Source organism: Oryctolagus cuniculus, chromosome 10, assembly GCF_051225735.1.
Source record: "Oryctolagus cuniculus isolate XC-2025 breed Fujian yellow rabbit chromosome 10, ASM5122573v1, whole genome shotgun sequence".
Classification (NCBI taxonomy): domain Eukaryota; kingdom Metazoa; phylum Chordata; class Mammalia; order Lagomorpha; family Leporidae; genus Oryctolagus; species Oryctolagus cuniculus.
The window spans coordinates 111,204,712-111,229,607 of record NC_142876.1 but is presented as its reverse complement, the minus strand read 5'-3'; the positions used below and the strand labels follow the sequence as shown (position 1 = coordinate 111,229,607).

Below are 24,896 nucleotides of genomic sequence, written 5' to 3'. Positions count from 1 at the left end.
CTTGCCAAGACTCCGGCTACCTGGGGACAACGGGAGGAGAGGCTGCAGGCAGAGCACGAGCAGGTACGTGTGCACGGGGCTCGCTCTCGCGGGCTGCGCTGGAACTGGACACCAGCTGGAGGAGACTGGTGGCCCGGCCAGCTGCTGGACGTGTGAGGGAGGCCATCCAGAATCATCTGTCTACTGGCTGACCTGCCACAACGCACAGCCCCATGAGAAAGCCCAGCAGAGAGGCCGAGTGGACCCAGGCTCAAGCTCTCCCCAGCAGAAGCAGGCACCGCATCAAATGGGTGTTGTTTTCAGCCATGGGATCTGGAGGCTGTTTTTCACGCGACAGAGAGCGCTGGTTCAGGCCTGTGCGCAGTGTCCAGTCCGAGGTGCACGTGCACCCAGTGGTCTCTGCTTCCCACCAAGACCCCCGGCTGACATGCAGAGAGGAGAGGAGAGGAGGATGGGACTCTGTAAGTTGCTCCTGAGAGACCCGTGAGTTGGAAAAAGCCCCAGAGCCAGAGCCTCGGAGGCCTCAAAGGGCCTCGTAGCTTCTGGCTGGAGGATGGCTCTGATGTCACTTTTTTTTTTTTTTTTGGACAGGCATTGGTTCACCCTCCAATGGCCACCACGGCCGGTGCGCTGCGGCCAGCGCACCGCGCTGATACGAAGCCAGGAGCCAGGTACTTCTCCTGGTCTCCCATGGGGTGCAGGGCCCGAGGACTTGGGCCATCCTCCACTGCACTCCCTGGCCACAGCAGAGAGCTGGCCTGGAAGAGGGACAACCGGGACAGAATCTGGTGCCCCAACCGGGACTAGAACCCGGTGTGCCGGTGCCGCAAGGTGGAGGATTAGCCTAGTGAGCTGCGATGCCGGCTTCTGATGTCACTTAACAAGGCCATCGGACCAGGTGACCTCTGACTACTCCTTCCTCCCCAGCCCCCAGGGGGCTCAGGCCAGGGCCCCCTTCGCCTCCTCCAGGCTGATTCTGCTCCAAGTTTCCTGAGCTTCCCTTTGTGGTTTGATAGGCTGACACAGAACTTCCAGAAGGGCGGACTCCCAGAGCTGGGTTCCTCTCAGCTGACGCACAGCCTGGCTGAATAGAGCTGTTTTGTGCACCTGCCCAGACAACCAGGCACTCCCCAGCCTCCATGCTCCCCTGAGCACAGTGTGTGAGAACGTGGGGCGGAGCAGAGATGTTTGCGCTGCGAAGGCCCAGCCAAGATTGCAGCTCTCAGCTCCAGATGGTGTGGGGACTCCCCAGGCAAACTTCAACAGGAAGCCAAGGTCACCGGCAGAGTGGCTAGAGGACCACAAGCTCCGCCCACACCCCTTCTGCTCCTGCACGTGCAAGCTGATGTCAGAGTGCTGGCCGAGGGGTGACCAGTGCCTTGGCTCGGGATGTGGCGAGGGTCACGGGCGGAAGGGCAGAGGCTGGGCACGCAGAAGCCCAGCACCCCCCAAGCCCAGTTCATGACCTGCCTCCTCCGCGTGCCTGTCAGTGGACTCGCCCGTCAGAGACCTGGAGACAGCCCTGACTCTCCCCTGGCCCGGCCACACTCAGAGTCCTGCCAGTGAGGCTTCTCCACCCACCCTGTCTGTGCCCCTGCACCTGCTGGCCCCAGCACCGACCCCTGCCTTCAGCCCAGCCCGTGCCTGGGAGCTGGGCGACATCACTCGGAGATCTGCCAGTGCTGCCCCCTGCCTGCCCCAGGACTCGCCGCCCCTAGCCTGGCCCTGCTGCCTTTGCAGCTCCGTCCCCTCCCCTCCTGCCCCGCGTAGCTCTCCTCAGACAGCTGCAGTAGCCCCAGCTTGGGCCTGCACCGCCCTCCCTGCATCCGGGGCTCCAGTCTCTGGCAGGCCCCTCGCTCATCTGTTCTACTTTTGTGTCTGCGCACCCAGAACCTTCCCCGGGAAGCGGCCTGTCTCCCCCCTGCTCCGCCCCCAACACAGCTGCCTGCCCCTCGGTGCACCGCATACCTGCTTCCGCTGCACAGTGTGACTACAGGTTTCCGGACGTCTCCCCTGCCAGGCCGGGCTCCCCCCGAGAGGAGCAGTCTGTCTCACAGGGCTCTGACTGCCAATGTCCGACAGCGGGCCGGACACAGAGCAGGCAGCAGGGACTGTTTGCTGGGGAGCGAATGACTGCAAACAAAGACATCTGCTTTATTCGCTTCGGACACGAGAACATACTGTTTCCCAAGTGCAGGGCAGCCCCAAGCTCAGAGGCATATGTGGATGCCCCAGCAGGAAATGGCAGGGCACGGCGGCTGTGGCCCAGGGTCTGCGGACTGTGGTCCCACGAGCAGGCCCTTCCTCAGGGCTCCAAGTCACCGCCAGGGCCAGGAGTGATGGCTGCTCCTCAACCCTGCAAGCAGAAGGGGTCAGAGTTCAGTTCCAGCTCTCTTCCTGGAGTCATCTCAGGTGGTGACGTTTCACTGCACTCACTGTGAGCTGGTCTCCCTCGTCATCCCTTGAGACCTGGTCACACATCTGAGACTTAGAGCCAGGCGGGGGGACAGGCCCTCCCTCGACATGCGCCCGCGGTGACGGGAGCTAGCACCGTGCCTTCCGCTCCTCTGTGCTCTGGAACCTGCACATCGGCTGCAGACCTTGGCACACAACAGCCTCAACCCACTTCCGCTCTGCCGCACCAAGGGCCGCCTCTGCTCGCTCATTCAACAACTCTCAGGATTCTCTAGGCAGCACACAGAGTGTACACTGGCACCCCAGAGTGCGCACAGTCTGGTCCCTGCTGCTGAAATGCGGTGCGACTCTGTCTGTGGCTCTGAGGTCTGGGCCTGGAGGGCACCGCACAGGTGTCCACGCTGCCTCTGGGAGCTCAGGGCGGTGGCCTGAGCCTTGAGCAGGAGACAGCGCTGTACCCTTCCCAGCCCCCACAGCTGGCGGGCTTCATCCCCTGCCACCTGGCTGTTTCTAGAAGCAGGTTCCTCTTAAGGACCCCTCACTCCCCCATCCCTGGCTCTGCCAGGAGCCTTCTGAGGTGGAGGCTAGCAGAGTGCGTGTCAGAGCTCAGGGTTCAGGCCTGGGGAGCTGGGGGCCGGGCTCTGCCAGCAGGACCCAGGGCCTCCCCCTCGTAACAGGTCGGGTGTGTGATGAGCAGGGACTTGGAGCCCCCATCACTTGGGTGGGGGACAGGATCTGTGGGAAGGTTTCCATCTTGCTGAGAAGCAGCATGAAGGGCCCATGCCACGGGGTCCCGCCTGCCAGTGCCTGGCTCCCCACGCACACGACTGCGGGGACAGCTCACGCCGGCTCTGTGCTCCGCTCAAAATCAGGCAAGCAGCTTTCCATGCTCCACGACACAGGAGAAAACCTCTCTTCCTCTCTGGCACCCGGCCTGTGACCAGCTGCTGCTGGGCGCTAAAGGACAGTGAGAGCTGGGGTTGTGCGGGCGCCTTGGCAAGCAGGCATGAGCGGAGCAGGGCGGTGGCCTGAGCTCTCACAAGGCCCCCGGGGACACGGCTCAGTGGGATGGGAGAGGGGCTCCGTGCAGACCCGGCAGGGGGACACACAGCCTCGCACCCCGGCCGCCTTCACCACAGATGCCTAGCTAGATGTTCTAGCTTCTTTCCTACGTGGGAAAAGGCTTTTCTGTGGGCAAGGAGAACCCATCCTGCAGCCTTTCCTGTACCTTTTAACACACAAGCCAACGAAGGGCCTGCCAGCGCTGGAGCGGCCTGGCTGCATCAGGAGGCATTGCTGCAGCTGGGCCTGGGACACGGGCGGACTTGGCCAGAGAGGGCAGCGCAGCTGGGCACATGGGAAGCGCGGAGCGGGAGGCCAGAGCTGGGCCAGCTCCGGGAGTGGCCTCAGGTTTTAGGACAGCTGCAGCCGCTGGCTGAGCCCTGGAGAGCACAGAGCCAGGCCTGCTTGCCAGGGAGCCCGGGCCACTGCTCACTTCAGATCTGCGCCGAGGCTGTGCTGTGGGGGCCACGTCCACTGCTGGTCCTCCCTGCCCTTGCCACAACTCCCCCCTGTACTCTGGGCCTCCTCCACGCTCCCCGGCCCCGGGTGTGAAGAGCTGAGGAGTTGGGGCATAGGTGTGCCCTTAACTAGGTACTGCCCTTGGAGGTGGGGCCTGGCTGCCCAGCACTGCTCCTGGCTCAGCCCAATGGCAAAGCACACAGGGACTGCGTCCCCTGGGCCAGATGTCCAAGGCCCTCATGGGAGCATTGGCATGGGGAGGGGACTGAGGACACCCTAATACTAAGAATCCGCCCGTGGCGAATTCTCCAGGTAGAATGTCTGACTATGGCAAACAAGGCTGGCACAGGGGTCTCCCACACTCCAGGCCCCCCACGTCTCCAGCGTCCCATGCCCTGGGAGGCAGGCAAGGCCTTACCTTGTGAGCGGCGCTCACGCAGTGCTGGTACGTCTTGACCAGGTCTGAGCACAGCAGTGCCTCGTGCAGGTTGTCACGGTAGCAGCGCAGGATCTGGGCCTGCAGGCTTGAGCACACCGGCTCCACCCTGCGGGGCCTGCGGGAGGAAAAGAGCAGGCAGGCCTGGGATGCAGGTGCAGGTGAGGCCAGGCCTCTCCCCAGAGGGCAGGGAGAGAAATGATGCACACACACTCAACAGCACGAGCTGGGCATTGGCCATGACCTTGATGTCCATCAGGGCCCCTTTAACAACCTCGGAGAGACACTTAGCTTTCTGGTTCTAAGTGTGATAGCGAGGTCACAGGTCCAGCCCTGTGCTTGGTGGCTCAGGCTCAGACCCCAGCAGACGCTGACTGGGCTGGGCAGCAGGGCGGAGGCTCCACCCTAGGCTCCTTCCCTGAGGTCTAAGCACCTGCAGGATGCCAGAAAGGGGTGTGGGCGCTGACCCAGCTGGAGGACACTGTGTCAGTCCCAGCTCCCAGGAAGGCCCCGGCCACACCCAGATCTGGTGTGGAAGGCCCAAGACTGTAACTTTCTGACTTACACACACTCTATTTCATCTCTCACATAAAGATTGCCCTGATTTTAAAATGAATATGTGTGGAACAAGGAAAACTGGGAACCTACAGGAATGAACAAAAAAGGAATTTTAAAAATTTTGACTGTCACTATTTTTTATTTTTTTTTAATCTATCTATCTATCTATGTATGTAAAAGGCAGAGTTACAGAGAGGCAGAGGCAGAGAGAGAAGGTCTTCCGTCTGCTGGTTCACTTCTCAGACGGCCACAACGGCTGGATCTGATCTGAAGCCAGGACCCAGGAGAAGCACGCAGGTGCAGGGGCAGGGGCCCAAGTACCCAGGCCATTCTCCACTGCTTTCCCAGGCCACAGCAAAGAGCTGGATGGGAAGAGGAGCAGCCAGGACTCAAACTGGTGCCCCTATGGGATACCAGCTCTGCAGGCGGAGGCATAGCCCACTATGCCACAGAGCCGGCCCCAACTGGCACTTTTTAAGAGAGAATCACTGTAGTATGGGGCATTTTACTACTATATCTTTCTCCTTTACCAAAGTACTTTTAGAACCCAAAGAAAGGGCTGACACTGTGGTGAAGCAGGTTAAAACCCAGGCCTGCAGCACTGGCATCCCATATGGGCTGGTTGGAGTACTGGCTGCTCCACTTCTGATCCATCTCTCTGCTATGGCCTGGGAAAGCAGTACAAGATGTCCCAAGTCTTTGGGTCCCTGCACCCATGTGGGAGACCTGGAATAAGATCCTGGTTTCAGACCAGCTCAGCTCTGGCCGTTGCAGCTGTTTGGGGAGTAATTAGCGGATGGAAGACACTCTCTCTCTCTCTGTCTCTACCTTTCTCTATAACTCTGTCTTTCAAATAAATAAAATAAATCTTTAAAAAAAAAAAAACACAAGAGGGGTCGGCACCATGGCACAGTAGGTTAATCTTCTGCCTGCAGCGCTGGCATCCCATATGGGTGCCAGTTCTAGTCCTGGCTGACCCTCTTCCAATCTGGCTCTCTGCTGTGGCCCGGGAGGGCAGTGGAAGATGGCTCAAGTGCTTGGGCCCTGCACCTGTACGGAAGACCAGGAAGAAGCACCTGGCTCCTGGCTTCGGATCAGCGCAGTGCCAGCCATCACAGCTATCTTCGGAGTGAACCAACGGAAGGAAAACCTTTCTCTCTGTCTTTCTCTCACTGTCTGTAACTCTACCTCTCAAATAAATAAATAAATAATTTAAAAATACAAGAAAAGCATATGCTCACTTTTAAAAATTATGGAACAAAAACCAATGCCGAAACAAACACTGCAAATGCGGACTGTGCCGGAGTCAGTCACCTTCCCGGCCGCTTGCGTGCACTCCGCTCTGTCTCCTTCCAGCCTCACCCTCCCACTCCAGTGCTCCCAATCCCTGCTTCTCTCTCACACATGGATTTGCACACTCAATCACACGGGACCAATCAAATGCTCACACGCTCACTCCCCACGCCTTGTGACAGCCCTGGGCGGCAGGCAAGGTGCCTCCGGCTCCCTGTCCCACAGGGGAGGGAAGCCAGCTCCCGAGTGGAGCTCACACGGCTGGCGGGTGGTGGGCAGCCCAGGGTCGTTCACGTGGTGTGGGTCTCGCTGTTTGCACGGCTCTGCTTTCTGAATGGGCTGCCAGGCCAGGTTCAGAGAGGGGCCGCCAGTCCTTCACCTGGAAGTCTTTCAGCATTCAGCACCACTCACGGTGGAGGGCGTCAAAGGGAGTTAGAAAAACGCAGAACACCGTTCCTAGGGCTTCCCAGCCGTAAAAAGGACTGCGATCATGCACGCTCTGCTCCAGACCCAGGGACGGGAGACTTGTAGGTCGATCATCGGCCTGCCCCATCTCCATATTTAAAACGCCCAGCCATGCAGCAGCTGGGAGAGCAGAGCAGCACCATTAGTGTTTCAAGATAACTCAACCAAGCCGGCTCAACTGTCAGCACAGCGCGCAGATCCCCAGCCCGCAGGACACGAGCTCCCCTGTGCTGACGCCTCTCACTCACGAGTCTGCAGGGGACACTTCCGGGACTGCGTGCAGCCCGGCGCCGCCGCCCAGGCCCTGTGCTGTGTGGAGGCTGCTGTCTTCACGCTCCGTCCCCTGCACGGCCCAGCTCGAGGCAGCGGGAGGAGCAGCCTGTGCTGTCTCACTGGATCAGGCAGAGCGACCCTTCCCCGTGAGACCTCACTCCCGGCTTTCTCCTTGCCCTACAGGCAGGAGCGGAGTCACTCGCCAGCCCCGAAACAACCCCACGGAAAGATCTGTCCTTGGGGGGGGGGAGGGGGAGGAGTGAGATGGTTTACAAACCAGACTGGCAGGAGGGAGGAGGGATGCTGGGGTGGGGAGTGCCCCAGGCTGTGATTTGTAATGTAAAGGATGTGACGGGCAGGGGAAACTGGGGAGAGGGGTCAGAGGGAAGAGCTGGGAGGGGCAGGCTGGTTCAATGCTGACCTGGACAAGGTCTTCAATCCTATGCCTTTCCAGTCCCTGAGGTCACCAATCTGATTCGTATCTACACTGCACGGAACAAGTCTTAAAGAGCCTTCTTTTACATACATACATACATACATATCTATCTAATCTTCCCTTTTATGTGAAAGGTAGAAAGACAGCAAGACAGAGACAGACAGAGAGATCTGCCAGCCACTCACTGGTTCATTTCCCATGCCCACAACAGCCAGGCAGAAGCTGGGAGCCAGGAACATCTTCTGAGTCTCGGGGGGGTGGGGGGCGGCAAGGGCCCAAGCACTAGAAGCCATCATTTGCAGCCCCCCAGGATGTACATGAGCAGGAAGCTGGATCAGAGGCTGAGGACGCGAGACTTGAACCAGTGACTCTGATGTGAGACGAAGACGTCCCAAGTGGTGACGTAAGCAGTGCGTCAAGCACGGGCCCGAGCCTTATTTCGTAAGGACAAGTGGGCTCTTTTCTCTGCAGATTCTCTGTCCTTCCTCACGTGCAAACGGACGAGCCCTCTCCTCTCGGGCCTCTGCAGGCCCCCTTTGTTGGCTTCCACTGCTGTTGCAGGGTCATTTGGGATAAGCCCCCCGGCCAGGGCACCTTGGCTGACCCTCTGACTTCTCCCCAGCACTGGTGAGGGGCTCTATGAGGGCTGTGGGCCAAGGTGTGTCTATCTGTGGCCTCGGGAAGCTGCTTTGCCCCTGGAGGCCAGCTGCCCCACACAGCAGCTCGTCTCAGGGGGTCCTCGACTGTGGCTGCCTTGGGCCCCACGGCTCTGATGTTCCCTCTGGGAGCACCCTGAAGTCAGACTCGACCTTGGCCCTCTGCCCTCCACCCCAGGCCGTGCACCGTGGGAAGTCATAGTGCATTGTCCTACCAGCCTGCGGTGCGGCGCCTTGGGGGCACCACCAGGCTCCCTGGGCCTCTCCTGTCACTCACAGAGCTGTCCTTCTGCTCCGACCTCTCCTCTGTGGCTCTTCCCCACGTGCTGGCCCCGTGGTGCCTGAGCCCCATTATCATGGGGCCTCTGAGCAGGACTCTGGGCTGGACCACAGTGGTGGTGGCCACAGGCACGCAGCAGACACTGGGTGGGAGGGAGAGGCTCGGGGAAGCTCCAGGCTCAGTATAGCTGAGTGGTACTGGCATGGAAAACATGCCCTGGGAGGCATGGGTGGAGGCAGAGCACACGGGCCTGAGCCCTCGGCCTCGCTCCCTGTTACGGACGACGGAGACATGGACACTTATTCTGCAAGACTGTATGTGAGCAGAACAGTGGCTTGGTAACCTGACCCTCTCCCCACAGCCAAGCAGGAGCTCTGTCCTCTCTGGCTTCTCCCCCTGTGGTCTCGGGGCCCGGGCTGGCCCCCTGTGAGACCGGAGGGCAAACTTCTGAGAACGCCCCGCAGAAACTGGGCCGTGGTGAAATCCATCCCTCGCACAGCACTGTCACCTCGGGGACTGCGGAGGCCTCTCCTCTGGGGTTTATCAGGAACAATACGAGGAGACAGAATGGTCGGCAAATGTCAACTGGAAGAAATTTCACCCATCTGTCCCCAAAGAGGTTCTGAATGGGCTAAGACAGGGAGAGGAGAGCTGACGAAATGGAGGCTTTCTCTGAAGCCCGGTGGGGCCAGGCCTGGGGGGGGGGGCAAACCATTCAGGAAAGGAGGTGCAACGGATCTCGGCTCACCCCCACCCAGCCCTGGGCCACCGCCACCCTGTCCTGCGATACTTACACAATAGCGCAAAGTGTCACAAACGTGGGAATAGGCGTTCCTCAAGTGCACAAAGCAAGGGATTCACAGTGTGGGGTGAGCTCTCCCGAGACAGAGCGAGTCCTAGACCCGACCCGGGGAGCGCCCACTGCAGCAAGGGCGCCCTTCCAGGAGCGTGGCTCTGAAGGGGCTTGCTCCACCCACGTCAGCGGGGGCTCTCAAAAGGCAACGCTGGGGAAGCCGTCCGCCCTCACTGGCGCTCACCGCCCTCACCTTCACCACGGGGAGGGCAACACCTCCTGCCCCAGAGGTTGAAGACCAGATGCAGTGGTTGTGAAAGCGCCAACGTGAGGTACGGCTCCTGTTGACAACTGCCGTCTGTTGGAAACCGAAGCAGGGCCAGGACTCAGGGTGGGGAGGGGGCACCTGAGGGAGCCAGGGGTCCTGACCCTGCTTGGTAGGGAAGGGCTGACACAGGCAGCACTGGGGCGTGGGACACTCCAGATGTCAGGCCTGGCAGGGCGGCCTTCCTTCAACACGTCCTTCAAGGCCCGGTTCAGACACCGGCCGCCCAGCAGTGCTCCCTCCCCAGGCATCTTAAGGCAGTCACTTATGTGCACAATCCCTTCACCAAGGAGCCAGCAGACACCAGGGGTGGGGGGTCCTAGGCCCAGCAGAAAGAACACACGTTTTGGGGTCACACAGACCCTGGGGAGGGCTCTGGCTTTGCTACTTCTCGCTCTGTGGTCAGCAGGTCAGGCCTGGAGGAGGGACCTGGCCTGCAGAGCTGTCAGAAGATTCACACACCCGAGACAGCTCCATGCATCATGGGCGCTTTCTTCCCCCAGGCGTGGGGCTGTGAGGGCCACGGATAGGGCAGTGAGTCCCTGTGCCCAGTGACTTGGCCACAGAGGGCCACCGCACTCCTGGCCATCCTGGCCACTCGGGCCCCAGGCTCAGCTTTGTGGCAACTCCAGCTCGGTGCTGGCACCCACACAGCCCCCTCCTATTAACCTGTCACTCCTCTGCCTTCACCTTTCCACTTGCTCCAATCAAAACACACCCATTTCTCAAACCACCTAAAAGCATTCAAATCAAACAGCATTTGCCTCATCTCTCACTCAGGCCACAGCTGCTTCTCTTTCCCAAAGGGGCTGCCCTGGGCTCCCCTTTCACCCACTCCCCTGGTCCCCAGGCCTGGCCTCATCAAGCTCTTCTTTCTCAAGCACCCCCGCCCGCCTCACTGCTCGGCCAACAGCACCCGTCATCCTGAGGCTCGGAGGCCCTAGCCTCTACAGCCTCGGCTCTCACTGCCTCTGCGGCCCGGTGGCCTGGTTCTTCTCCACTCGCCCTCTGCCTTGGCTCAGGCACTCACTGCATCTGTGGCCCCTGTCTTGTTCCCGGTGTCCAGCTCACGCCACAAGGGAAGCCCAGGAGCACCCACAAGCCCACAGGGACCAGCGGGCCTGGCTCTGAGCCCAGCATCTCCTCCCCCTGTACTTCTTACCTTGCTCAGCTACCTGCACACCTCAGAGCCCCTGACTTCTCCCCACCCACACGGAGTTGCCAAGTTTTGTTTGAGGACAGCTGCTAGTCCCTGCCCTCGCCTCTACTGTCGTTACAAAAGCCTCTTCAATGGTCCTCCTTATCGCCGGCCCACTGGTAATGTTCTGAGCCCAGCATGCAGTCTAAAATGCCGAGCCAGGTTTAAAAACTCACTTTTGGCGATCACAGCACCCTGGGATAAGCATATCTCGTTTAACCCCAGGAGAACCCTGTAAGGTAGCAGGTGTTCTTTTCATTAATGCAGAAACAATGGCTCAGCAGTTTGCTCAAAGCCACGGCAGAAGAAGCAGGGCCAGGACTCAGCCCCCTCCAGACCGCCTGGCCCACTGTGGCTCCCACAGCCCCGCACTGGCCCCATGCGCCCTTGCACCAGAACCCGTCCTCATTCTGGCTGTGCCGTTGGCATCATCTGCTGCTACACTGAATGCTCTCTCTAGGAGGGCGAGTGCTCCGTGCACCACCAGCCTCCCCGTGCGCAGTGCGCCGCCCCTCACTGCAGAGCCCAGGGCAGGATGGGGTGCCTCCCTTCTGCTTCTGCTCCTTCTCACCCCCTCCACAGCAGTCTTCCCTGACAGTGCAACCTCCCTGGGTCCAGGGCAGTGGTTTTACACCCTCATGGGCAGGCACAACAGTGGCTGCTGACACGTTTCTGTCTCCATAGAGGGCTTGGAAGCTCCTGGGCGGGCTCAGGTTGCCCTGCGTCCCCTTGGCTCAGAGCTGGCAGCAGCTGCTTGCTCAGAGGATGTGACCGGATACACCCGAGACTGCCAGGAAGGGCAGCAGGAGGGAAGGAAACTCACTTTTATAAGACAGCGACTGTGCACACGCTTTCCTCCTGCGAACTGAACCCACACGGCCGCACCTTCAGATAAGACTGTGTGCCCTCTGCAGCTCCCACCATCTCCCCCGCACTCCCTCCTGGGGAGCAGGGGCTTGGGCGGCACAACCCAGACTGAGCTGGCACGGTCCCACCCACGGGTCTGGAGCTGGAACCGACCCTCCAGAAGGCCATAAAACCAGGTCTCCAACAGCCGTCACCAGTCACCCCCGAGAAACAGGCCCTCCAAGCCAGGACCTGTCTTTAGCTTTCCTGTGCTATGAGCCCAGACACTCCACATCCGGCTTAAGTTCATGTCTGTCACTTCCAACCGAACATGGTGCCAGGAGAAGACAACCTGGTGGGGTGGCAGGCTCCTGGGGCTCCAGAACTCCCCCACCCCCACCAACACAAAGGTCGGCAGCGTGGAGAGTGTCCCCGGATCCACGCCTGATACGGAAACGTGATGAGTTCACACCGGGTTGGGGTGGGCCCCTGATAATAGCAACAGGAATCCAACTCACATCCTCTTATGAAGAAGACATGAGCATGGAGCCAGCCACAGGAGAAGGCCATGTGCGCGCAGGGGAGACCCTGCAGGGACGCGGCCACGGAGCACTGAGGGCGGCCAGCGACACTGGAAGCTGGGAAAGGCACGGGACGCATTCCCCAGAGGCTCCAGAGAGGCTGGGCCCGCAACACCCAGCCTTTGGACTTGGATTCTGGAGTTGGGAGAATAAGTGCCTCCTGTTTAAAGGTACGCAGTCTGGGGTACTTTGCTGGGCAGCCCTGGGGACCCCATAGAACCGGTCATGCAGAAAAGCATTTGGACAGTTCTGCAGAGGCCGGGTGGGGAGCAGTGAGTGGGGGCACAAACGCCACCTTCCACGGGGAGCGGCAGGCGCTCTGTAGCCACTGCACGCAGGCTCTGGGCAGGTCTGCGCGTGGCTCTCAGCTCCTCGCCGCTCCCTGTGAGGCTTCGTCTCCATTTAGAGAAGAGCTGACCGCCATAACGGACACGGGGATGCGCTGAAATTCACGGCCGTCTGCGCACTCCTGCTCCCGGGAAGACTTGCGTGGTGGGAGAGATCTGGGCGAGGCCAGGCTACGGGAAAGCAGAGAGCAGGGGGCTTGTTTCTATCTAGGTAAGCAGCGTAGGTGGTGGTGAACCCGGGCTCTTTGGAGAGTGTATCTAAGCGGGCCTGTGGGCCTGGCCATCCTGAGAGCCTACTGTGTGCTGGGTGTTAAGAATATCACGACAACCTGGCGAACAAGGCATTATTTTTCCATTCTGCAGATGGGGACAATGAGTCTCAGAGAGGTTAAGTGGCTTGCCCAACGTCACACAGTAGAGAGACCCAGGATGGGAAAGCCTGGGGTGTTAGCCTGTACAGCCCTTTCTCCCCACACTGTAGCACGTAAGCTCCACTCTGCCTTTGGGAAACTCCAAACGGTTTTGAAAGAGGAAGAGACACCCAGGGGCATCAAGCAGGAACAAAGGACAGTCTCCACGCCCTGAGTCACGCAGGCTTCCCGGCAGAGGCAGAAGCCGGTCAGCGCCACGTGGGGAGCACAGGAGGCTCACGGGTGAGGATCTACAGCGGAAGGTGAGGAGCCAGGGAGACCTGGCCGCCTGGAGGTGACAGGGACAGGACAGGCAGGGAGGGGAAAGGAAAGGAAACTGGCCCCAGCAAGGCGGGCCTGAGTCAGAGCAGGGTCGCCGCCTTCCTGTGCTGGGCACTGCTGTCCAGGCCGGCCAGGCGCTCCCACCACGGCCTCCGGCTCCTGGGCAGGCGGGGACAGAGTTGGGTGAACCAACCCAGGGTGTCTTCCTCTCTCCGTCCAGCTGACACTCACGCCTGAGAGCACCCAGTGCCAGCTCGCATGCGTACTCCCCAACTCCCTGTGTGCTCTCTTTACTTTATTTAATAAATGGAATCTCATCAACTTATCCTTCTTCTATTATCACTGCTGACATCAATCTGATAATATTGGCCTGGTGTGGAATTGGGCTATTATATGTCCTCCTGATATTTAATTTCAGAGAAACATCAGCAGGAGGGGGTGCATGTGTGGGGCAGGCTTTTTATTACCGGCAGCAGTAAGGAGATTCCAAGTGAATCAGACATTCATCTTCGTCAGGGCCCATCCCTGTTCAGGAGGCTCCTGCCTTCACCGTGGCCGGGCTGAGCTGCTTCTGAGTCCAGCTGGTCACTCAGGACTTGGATAGTGGGCAGTTATCAACAGTGCAGCGCTCAGCCTGGGCAAGGGGACGCCAGAGAGCCTGCCTCCGACCCACCAGCCTCATGGGATCACGGTCAGTTGCTGGAGGCTGGCCTCCGCCGGCCCCATGCCTCAGGCAGGAGAGGCCAGGGACTGGCCTGGGCTTGGGACAGCTCTGTGCACCCAAGAGGACAGGAGATGTGAACAGGCCCCTGGCCTCTGCCTGAGTCTGTGCAGGAGAGGCTGCCCGTGGCAGGAGTCCCTGCACCCATTCCTTCCCACGCACCCCCACAGGGCCATACCCCCACACCCCCAGGACTGGGGAAGGGCCGCCCACCTCTGTTCCTTGGTGGGGATACATACGGAAGGACACACCTGTCATCCTGGGAGGCGCCCACTCACCAGATGCAGGGCAGGGCTCCTGTCCCGGCGCTTTCCAGCCTTTGGCGATGGGGAAGGCAGGAGTAACGTTGAAATGGTCGTCGGCACTGGGCAATGAAGATACTAAGACTGCCTGTGGTGGACAAGCTTGCTGGCACTGCTTCTGCCAGGGAGACCTGCCGTGGCGGTCCCTCGCAGCTCTGGCCACTGAGGCCTGCTGGCGATTCTCAGGTACTCAGATGGCTGACGCCCCAGCACCAGCCCTCGACCCGGCAACTGACCTGGTCTCCCACACTCCGCCCCATCCCTCACTGGGGCCTTGCTGTCTCTACCTGCACCATCTCCGTCAGCTCCCAGCTGATGGGTGCCCGCCCCCCAGCCCCGCTCTCTGCTGACACCAACTCCAGGGAGCTTCCTGATATGGGATGCCCCGCTCTGGGCCTTGGGCCCTGCCGTCCCCACCTAGAGAGCTCCTAGAATCCGAGGCCTGGCCGGCTCTACCCAAATCCACCTGACAACTACCAGGCTTCCCTGTGAGCCCAGAGTCCGCTCGGGAGAGCCCGGTGCGTGGCTACCTCCCGCCGTTCCCCGCTGCAGAGGCTCCTCTCTCAAAGCCTTTCCATGGAGAAGCCCTGCTGTGTGGGCCTACAGCCCACTCCGTGCCTGCTTAGGGTAAGTCAGTGGGACTTACTTCCTCTAAGTGACAACAATTTCCTGCTCTGAGGAGGAGCCCTCTCATAGCCCACCTGCCGACAAGGCGCAGAGGCAGGGCCAGCTCCCCAGCCTGGCCTCCAGGCCCTCCCACGCCACAGCCCTGAGAGGCCAGCCGTCTCCTGGCTGGAAACCCCGGGGAAGTCACTTTCCAGGGGATACCAAACCACACAGAGGCCTCGGCACCTCTCAGTTTCTACATGTGCAACCATCCTCAAAGCCAGGGCAACTAGAAGACCGTGGGAGGCAGCAGAGGAACTGTCCTGTGGCAGGGCCCGGGACTTCTCTGTGGGAAGAGTGCGCTGGGTCTGCTCAGATGACCAGAAAGCAGTGGCCCTGCCGTCGCTGGTAGCCAACCCCTTGTGACCAAGGCTGACTGCTGACGCTGCTACTGAGGCCGGCTCCCCGAGCTGCAGGGGCAGGGGCCGGTGGTAAGTGCCACTGATCGCCAGAAAACGAGTGACCGTAGCCACTGAAAGAGATGGTGGTCATCTCCATCGGCCACCAAGATGTCCCTGGGCCTGGGATGGTTTACTGGTTTCAGCAAAAAGACTCCCCATCTAGTGACAAAGCAGCTGACTGGATTCCCATAACGGGAAACAGACAACAGTACAGGCCTGCCCCCAGTTTCCACAACCGAGCCTCTTCCCAGAGAATTCTAGATTGCAGCGAGAGCAAGTGACATGAGACGCGGAGGAGTGCAGAGAAGGCGTGTGCTTTGGTGGCGCCTGGGCACCCATTCGAGGACCCACAGTGGCTCCCGGGGGTTCTTGAGAAGGACCCGCTTCGGGGCTGGGCATGCACAGCCAACAGAGCCTCAGAGATGTGAGAATTCCAGCAGCTTGTGCGCAGGCGCCCGAGAAACCTCAGGCTGACACCTCCAGGTCAGCAACTTCATCTGCAGCAGGTGGCTCCCTCAACTCGGAGCGGCGGCCGCTGCTGCTGCTTCTAAGATTTATTTATTTACTTAAATGGGAGAGAGAGAGGAGGGAGGGAGGCAGAGACAGAGAGAGAGAGATCTTCCATCCACTCACTCACAAACGGCCGTGACAGCTGGGCTGGTCCAGGATGAAGCCAGGAAGCAGGAACCCAGGTCTCCCACATGGGCGGCAGGGGCCCAAGTACCTGGGCCATCCTCTGCTGCCATGCAAGACACATTCGCAGGGAGCTGGATTGCAAGTGGAGCAGCCAGGACTCAAACCAGCACTCAGATGGGATGTTGGCATTGCAGCTGGCAGAAAGCTCACTGTGCCACAACGCTGGCCCCGCAGAGTGGCTTCTGTTTCCTGATCCAGCAGGAGATGGCACCAACCCCTCTCTCCAGGCCCTGGCCTCCCAGCCCTCTCCATCACTGTTGTTGTCCATCCTTGCTGGCTGCGCTCGGCACCTGCCCGGCTACACTGCCGTTCCGGTACTGTTTTTCTCACAGTTCTTGCCTTCACGTGACTGTGTCCCTCTGTTCATCCACCCATCCTCGTCCACACTCCAGTGATTGCTGGAGCCAGGCTCAGTAAGGGGCAGCGGAGCACCCCAGGTGAACAAAGCCCGGCCCCAGCCTCAGCACCTGCCCGGAGCCTCTGACACGGGGGAGGGAGCGCTAAGAGCCTGATCGAGCATCCACACACACGCACGTGGGGTTAGGAACCGCAGTGGGTGCAGTGGAAGGAAGGCATCCAGCTCCCTGACAGCCCTGGCCCCAGGGCTGCCCCACAGAGGAGACCACGGGACAAAGAGCTTCCTGGGGCCCCACAAAATGGAGCTGGCATCCTCTGCCTGGCTCCTCGTCTCTCAGGAATCTGGCCTCACATCCCCGTTTCAGACTCCCACGGGCCTCGCACACGTCAGCCCTGGTTTCCTAAGGCTCCCCCTGCCTGTTCTAGTCCCCTTGCCACTCTGCCAGTAGCGGGACTAAGGGGTGATCGGGTTCTAAGAGCCCGCGCTGGCGTTCCTCGGCCATCCATGGCCCCTACTGGAGGACACAGTGCTCTTCAAACTGACCCATGTCCATCTTCTGAGAGCCCCTGGTCCCGCACCCAGACTGAGGTACTGCTGTGCTGGGAGTGGCAATTCTGCAAGTCAGGCCAGCAGCCACGCCGGCAGGAGCCTGCACGTGAGCTCTGCAGCAGACGAAGCTCTCATGGGCCATTCTCGGCCTCTACTCTGCCTACAAACGCCTCTGGTGGCTCATTTGTCCCCAGGCCTTGCTAGTGCTGCACACAGCAGTGGTTAAACAGGTGAGTGGAGAGAGAAGCACCCCAGGCCGTCCTCGCAACACGCCCTGTGCTTTCCTGGGTCTACACCTTGGCTCCCATTCTTTCTTCTCGGGAACATTCTCTCCGCCCTCTGCCCACCCTCCAAGACAGCACAGAAGCCCATGCACGCTTCTGCAGGGATCCTGGCCCAGCAGTTTGTTCCCACTTTGCACAGGTGGTCCCAGGTGAGCGAGCTGCCAGCCCCATGCCTCTCCTGTCCATTCACCCTGGAGGAGGCACTACCGACTCAGTGTTGCTGCTCTATGGCCTTCCCTGGCCTGCTCACCTGTGTTGGGGGGGTCCCGTGCCCTGAACACCACCCATCAGAGCACCAAGCACGCTGCAGGCCGGTCATGGGGGAGCCATCTCCCTATTAGAGAGGAGTGCCCGGAAGGCAGGAGCCAGTGTACTTACTCCCCCCGTTTCTACAAGTCTGCACAGAATACTGAGTAGGGAGCAGATATTCCACAAACTCAGGTAGAGCATCAATAATTGAGTCATCAGGGCTCTACTTTCTCACAGCTTCTAGGAGGGAGAGACTGGGTCCCACTCATGCCCTGGATATTGGTGAGGTCGGGCTTGTGGACTTGGTTACCTGGCAGGCCCAGCCCACATTAAATGGTGTCTGTCCTGGGCCATCCTGCGCCCCACCTCCCTACCTTCTCACCTTTCCTGCTCCCAAACACAGCTCCCTTTGCTAGCCTGCCCCCAGCCCAGCCTGATCCGGGCCATCTTCCCTCACCGCTGCCATCTGTGACTCAGGGAAAGCAGTCAGGGAAAGCCTCATGAGGGCTGCAGTCCTGTGGGTGGCACCTGCCGGATTCTGGGAGACCTCAAAGGCAGCCAGGCGCTCCATGCGGACTGCTGATGGAGGAGTCAAGATGCACGTCAGGGGCTGGGCTGAAGCACACATTGTCCCTCCTGCTGGGCGAGGCCGTGGCCGCTTTCCACAGCAAAACTAGTGCGACCATCCGGGCTGCGCCTAGCCCCTAACCAAGGCACGAGAATGCTGGGCACTGTCCCCTTGCAGCAGCCACCTGAGTACAAGCAGGTGTGCTGTGCTCCGGTGAGGAGCCGGTCACTGACACGACGCAGCACAGGGAGGGAAGAACTGGATCCAGACCATTCAGGAGTTGTGGTGCTGCCTTAACGCGGGGCCTGGGTTAGAGGGCCGGCCACACCTGCTCCTCCCTGGGGGCCTCCCCTCAGGTGACCCCTCAATTTATCCCTGACCCATTTCTCACCTTGGACTTCCTGGAGCCTCTCTGTGCAGTAAAACTCAAATCTGAGCCCCCACCCCCAAGACGCCCCAGTATACTTCCGGGGTCCTCCCTGCCATCAACCCCTCCACGCCCAGACAATGGGTCCCGTACCTCAGGGCACGCTGGGCTCCATTCCCAGCCTCGTCCTCACATCCAGCCTGGACAGGCCACATCCCACCCCGGCACCACCTGGGAGGCTCCCCCTTCCTATGCTCAAGTCTGTCTGCGGAGGCGAGGCTGTGCCATCGCTCTCCCCAGGCATCCCGCTACATCCCGCTAGACGGGAACCCCACAGGACCCCACCAGACCTCGGGGCAAATGGTAACTCTCTAATCTTATCTCCTTCACCCAGCCTCACTGTTTTTTTAAGGAAGTCCAACTTATCAGTTCTTCTCATGAATCTTATTTTTTGGTGTTCTATCTAAAAAGTCATCCCCAAACGCAAGGTCAACGAGATTTTTCTACTATGTTATCATCTGGGAGCTTTACAGGTTTATGTTTTACATTTGGGCTCCATGTTGAGTTAATTTTTGTGATGCTCACTGTTTTTTAAATTGCAGCAACGCTTTATCAGCTGACATCTCACACGCCATCTCAATGAATAAACAGATCAGAGCAAATCCTCTGCCTCTCTCCGAGCTCTGCCCTGAGCACATTTAGAAACTGCAGCTCGTGGAACGCCAAGGCTGACGCTGGCTCTGCTGAAGGGGAGCCCCCCGCTGCTGGGCCTGTGTTACGTGATGGCAGAAGGACAACAGCCCCAGCCCCCCACCCCGTGTGAGTCACACCAGAGGAGGCAAGGGGGGGTCCTCCGGGCCCCAGTTTTCCCTGGCCCTCAGATGTCAGCCAGGGCACGAGGGGGACTGCTGGCCACTCGTTCTTAGTGCAGAAAGCATCCAGAATGTTGGCCTCATCCTCTGCTGCCACACCTTGGCATCGAACCAGAACTGGCTTCCCTTAGCACAATCGCAGGGTCAGCCGCCGGCTACTGGGCCGAGCCCAGCGAGGCGGAGGGATGGAGCCACATTCCACAGCAGTACAATGGGGAGAGCCGGGCTTGGCCTCCCTCTCCTAACTCCCGTCCACCGGAAGTTGCTCAAGGACTCTGAGGTGTTTTCAGAAAGCAACGGATGGAAGTCTTTTCTATCAGCCTGCCCTGGTAAGGACGGGAGCCCAAGGAGGCGGTCGCAGTGGCTTGAGGGGTTGTAGAGCTGGCAGTGGCTGTGACATTGTTCACACTGAGCATAAAAGTTCACGGATTGAGCTTATGTTGAAGGGAACAGGGGCCAGGGGTTTCTAAATATGGAAAAGGAAAGGCTGCAAAGGACCCTTGGGTATTGGTCCTGCAAGTGTCAGTATGAACTTGGGAATTTTTAAATGCACACAGATGTGGAAATCCTTATGGGCCCAGGCACCGTGTGTACACCGACATTACATGTCCATGTCTATGCATGGTGTGTATTTTCTATCCCGCCCACAAGCAACGACACCTCAGCAGCAATGAGGACACGCAGAGACCTGACCTTGGTTTCTAAAACCACTCTGCAATGGAAGAACAGGGCTCCTTGAAGAAATGGCTGATTCCAGGACTGGGACAGAGAAAGAACGAGATAATCTTGGAACAGCCTGTGCCACGAGGTACAGACGTGCCCAGGGAATGAAAAGGCACGCTGAAAGCTTAGAGGAGTCTGAGGCACCGAATCTGGGACATTCTGAATATCAAACTAAGTGAAGGTTTCTATTCCAACCCAGTGAATAAATGTGATACCCGAGTCCTCACCGACATAACCAGATAAACGAATAGAAAGCCACATGGAGAAGAGGTACAACTCCTCCTTTGGTAGCATCTCCGTTCTCAAGTGTAGGAGGAACGCTGGACGTGAATAACCACCCTATGATGACCATCGCAGGGACGGACTCTGGTGAGACTTGTCCACAGACGTCAAGCTGATGGGCAGCGGTCTGAGCGGGTAATGCGGGAGTCTCTCCCCACAGCACACTAACCAGACGCTGAAGGAATGTGAGCACTTCGCCCAGAGAGACCAAGGCTAGGTCAACACTGCTAGTGGGAGGTGGAGTGAGCTCCTGAGCCTCCCACCGGGACGTACTAGGAAGAGCGCAGCCCCAGTTTGGGGTTCTTCCTGCCAAGCACATACAGCTTGAGCCTGGTCATGAGGAAACGTGAGGTGGAGGCAGGGCGAGGGCCACCCTGCAGAGAAAAAGCCCAGGCTGTCCTGAAGACTCAGGGTCATGACGGACAAGAGAGACTCGGGACGTGACCGTGACGCATGACAACTAACAGCAGAGCAGATCTCTTAGGGGCCAGAAAGGGAAAAAAGATGCTGTTGGGGGAGCAGACAAAGCGCCGTGTGTGGGCTGATGGCCTTGTTGAGTCAGTGTTGGTTTCCTACTTGGAAGGGAAAATAGCAGACGCTGGGCTGTGTGCTTCACACGAGTTCCTGCTCCCATTCTGTGCAGGCGTGTGCCTGGGCTCTGACCACAGTGTGATGTCCCCAAACAGAAGCAGGAAGAGGTCTGGGATTTTTCTTTAAAACTTTCTTCATATTTTTCTGTGTTGTAGCTTTACTAAAATAATGTTCATATATCCTATTTATAATGAGAAAACTGTAATTCTGAAAAATGTTGAAGAGGTATATACATATTCAAATGAATATTTTGGATCGCTCATCATTTTAAGATGCTGCAGTCCATGGCAAATCGACCAATGTGTGAATGACAAGTCTACATACTACTAGGTGTAAAGTACTGAGCACAGTATCTCGATGGACTTGAAAGGTCTACTTCTTAAAGTTACTGCACACACAGTGTCTGCCAGGAATTTTAGAAAGCAGAGCGATGCATGAAATGCAGAATAAAGTAGTACTTGTGCTAGAAATATATGTTGAATTATAAGGGGCAAATACAGGATGCACTTATCTCTGAAATTCAAGAGAGAGTTCCAAATCGATTTGCTCAGAGTCAATTGAGTGTGTGGAAATTCTGGCATCTTTGTTAAAAGAGCAGTCGTGTTATTTTGGCATCCTCATCTTGTTCCATCACTGCCAGGTATGTGAGAGATAAAATTCCTGCTTTCCACATTGTCACAAGTCACAGCTGTCATGAGCCAGTGGTCTCATGGCAGGAAGCCACTCCCAGGCATTCTTCTCTCCTCCGGGCGTATCGTGCTCCCCCACGCCCGTACTCATGCATGCGTGTGCACACACACAGGCACATGCATACATTGACAGAGACAGGCTAGAACAATAGTCTTTCTGAAACCAGCATGAAATCAGACACAGACAAATATAACATCCTGAAGTCAGACACAGGTAAACATAATGTCTTGTACTTGAGCTTGAAAATAATCGACTCAGGGGAAGGCGCTGGGGCACAGTGTGTTGGATTACCACCTGGGATGCCTGCATCACATCTCACAGTCCCGGCTGCTCTGCTTCCGATTCAGCTTCCTGCTAATGTGCCTGGGAAGCAGCAGATGATGGCTTAAGTGCTTGGGTCCCTGCCACACACGTGGGAGACCTCAGTGGAGTTTCAGCTCCTAATTTCAGCCTGGCCCAGCCCTGGCTGTTGCAGGCATTTTGTGGAGTGCACTAGTGGATGGAAAATTCTCCTTCTCTCTATACCTTTCAAGTAGATTAAAAAAAAATACATGTAAACATTGAAAGAAATAATCAAGTGCATAAGGATAGGAGAGTTGTAGCCCAACAGACTTAATATACTCCTTTTAGAGTTATCTTCCTAAGACACACATCTGATGCCATTTCAAAGCTCAATTTTGTAGCTTCCCAAGGCATTAAAATAAAACCCAACCCCCTGGCACTCAAAATTCTCCCATTTGCTCCTGTCCTGGCTGTGTTTCCCAGCCACACCTCCTCTGCATGGGAGCCTCTGGAAACAGTAGATTAGACGCCGACTCTCCTGTTCATTAGCTCTATGACTTTGGGCAAGCCCATTCACTTTGCTGTCTCCAAATTTTGTTGTCTATAAAGTAGGCATAATAAGTAGAATAATATATTCAAAGCACCTCACAGTTTGCCTGGACCACAGCATGGGTCTGATACAAACAACCTCTCTTCCTCTCTGTCCGGAGAAACATTGACGGGGCGAGACACCTGCAGGTAACAGCAACAGCTGCTGGGCAACAGAGGCCCCCTCCGCCTGGGATTTATGGGTGGAGCTTCAGGGGACCCCTGCACAGGGATGGCTGGAGGCTACATGGTGGTCAGTCCTGAGGGAGGGGACCCTGAGGAGCCCACAGAGGAGCCGGCAAGGATGACCTTGCCTTTTGTGCCTGGCTGGGGTTTCTGACGAAAGCATTCTCACAGCAACATCTCGGTGAGTGGGACTTTATCGCTTATTATGAGAGCCATTTCATTTTAAGGTCTTATTGGCACTGGTCCTTTAATGTGACCGATGGCACAAAAAGCCCTGAAATTTGGAAGAGTCTGAAGCAGAGGCTGGATTCTAACGGCGTCGGCCGCAGTCATAAATAAGAAGAGCCACCATTTACTGAGTGCCCGTGACGTGCCAGGTGCTCCGCGTACGGCTTTATTCACACTCACGCTGGCTCGCTGCCTGCGTTCTCTTAGCCCCATTTTACAGAACAGCACACAGTGGCTCTGGCCCTCGACTCCCATGCTGCGTGCGCAGGCTGCCGCTGGCTCTGGTGCCCGGGACGACGTGGCTGCTGTGCTGAGCACCTTCGCATGCCCCTGGCCCACAGTCACAGCTAATGGCCCCTTGCCAGTTCTCCCTGATGGAAATGGATTCTGGCCTGGACTGGTCTTGTACAAATCAGGAGAGTGAGACCACAGTGACCTGGATAAGAGGAGCCGTTTCTCGGGATTCCTGGGTTCATGACTTGCTGCTGGCTGTCTGTGCAGCAAGATAATTTGTAGTCTCTTTTCCATGCGTAGATTGGGAAGCCCTTGTTTTCTTGGGCGAAAGGCTGAGATCAGACATCCTTAGGATTCCTCACCAGTCCCTAGCCATCCCCACAGTGGCTGAAAGAGTCTTGTAATGCTGTCACCCTACACACATCCTCCAAAACCTTCAAGCCTATGTGCATCAAATTCTACCTAAATTCCTTGTCGCTCCCCCTCTTCATGGAGGAACGACACAGGACCCTGCGCTGTTCTTTTGTCTGCTCGGCCCTCCCCGGGTTTGTTGCTGGTTCTTCCCGGGTGGCCTCCGACCCTTCCACCTCCGTGGAAGGGCGGTTCCCCCTGCCACATTCCCCACTTCCGCGGGGGAGCGGCACACCGCCGGCAGGCTCTCTCGGGGGCTGCACAGGTGTTCCCTCAGATGTTCCCCTTAGATGTTCCTAGTGCATGCCGTCTCTCTCCTCTTTTATAGTCCTCCTCCGCCAATCCCAACTCGGCTGCCCACACGCTGAGTACGCTGCTCTCCTCCAATCAGGAGCAGGATCAGCTCCTGGAGGTCATCACTCAAGTTGGCAAGAGGCAGCTGTGTAGAAGCTGTTTTCTCCTCTCCCAGTGCCATATTGTGGGAGAGCAGATGCATAGAATAAGTCTTAATTCCAGTAACTTAGTCTAGTCCGAGTTGCTCCCCACAATTCCTGATTAAAAAAAAAAATATTTGAAGGGCAGAGTAACAGAAAAGGGGTTGGGGAGAGAAGTACTATCTACTGGTTTACTCCCTGAATAGCCACATCTGGGGCTTGAGCCAAGCCCAAGCCAGGAGCCTGGAACTCCATCGGGGTCTTTCATGCTGGTGGCAGGGGCCCAAGCACTTGGGCCATCTTCTGCTGCCTTCCCAGGTGCATTAGCAGGGAGCTGGACTGGAAGCAGAGCAGCTGGGACTCCAACAGGTGCCCATATGAATGCTGGTGGTGCAGGCAGCTTAACCTGCTGCGCCACCACACTGGCCCTGAATTCTGACCAATATGTGTCTGCTGTCATCAGACTCAGACCGAGAAGCACAGAGAGCCACGACCAGGCTTTGTGGCCGACTGTGATGAGGGACTACTGACTCGCAGAACAATCCATGCAGCAATCCCGCGCTCTGAGCGAGGAAGGCAGAGGGCTGAGCCCACTGAGTACCTGCAGGCTATGATTCAACCTTCAGAGGACCATTGCAAGGAAACATACTCAGTTAACACGGGAAGGCCCTGAGGTCAAAGCAGATACAGGCATTTTCCCAGGTTGCCCCATCAGACTCCAAAGCCATGTGCTCACCAAGACCAGTAGCATATGGTGTTATCTTTCCCCAGCCTGCTCTGCAACTGGCCACACATGCACCAGGGTCAGCTCCCAACAACTGCTCACCATTTCGTATCCAAATATAAGCCTACATGTCACTGCCTAGACTGCTTCCCTCTTGTCCTCAGAAGCTCTCCAGTTAAGCATGGAGCTTAAGCTAAGAGCTAGCGTAGGCTTTGCTACCACACAGCCAGTAAAGGAAGTGGCTGCACGATGGGGTGGATTTCTCAGTGGCCTGGAGCCAGAGCCCTTGGTTTAGGTCTTTGCTCAACTGCTAACTGGCTCCTGACCTTGGCAAAGGTTCTTTTTCACTATGGCCCCTCATGTTTAAAACGGGAA

General features: G+C 57.9%; 1 protein-coding gene across 4 annotated transcripts in view; it reads right to left on the bottom strand.

Moving 5' to 3' along the window:
• Positions 1 to 2,130: 2,130 nt before the first annotated feature.
• Positions 2,131 to 24,896, bottom strand: part of CHCHD6 (coiled-coil-helix-coiled-coil-helix domain containing 6) — a 250,521-nt gene continuing 227,755 nt past the window's right edge. For all 4 annotated transcript variants that reach the window (XR_016214404.1, XM_008260313.5, XM_002713078.6 and 1 more), the window contains 2 exons: positions 4,355 to 4,490; positions 2,131 to 2,356 (listed from right to left, as the gene is read on the bottom strand). Coding sequence is in view for 3 of the 4 variants with exons in the window: in XM_008260313.5 (XP_008258535.2) it covers positions 2,351 to 2,356; positions 4,355 to 4,490 (142 nt within the window). In the remaining variant the exon portion in view is untranslated. The remainder of the gene's footprint in view (positions 2,357 to 4,354; positions 4,491 to 24,896) is intronic.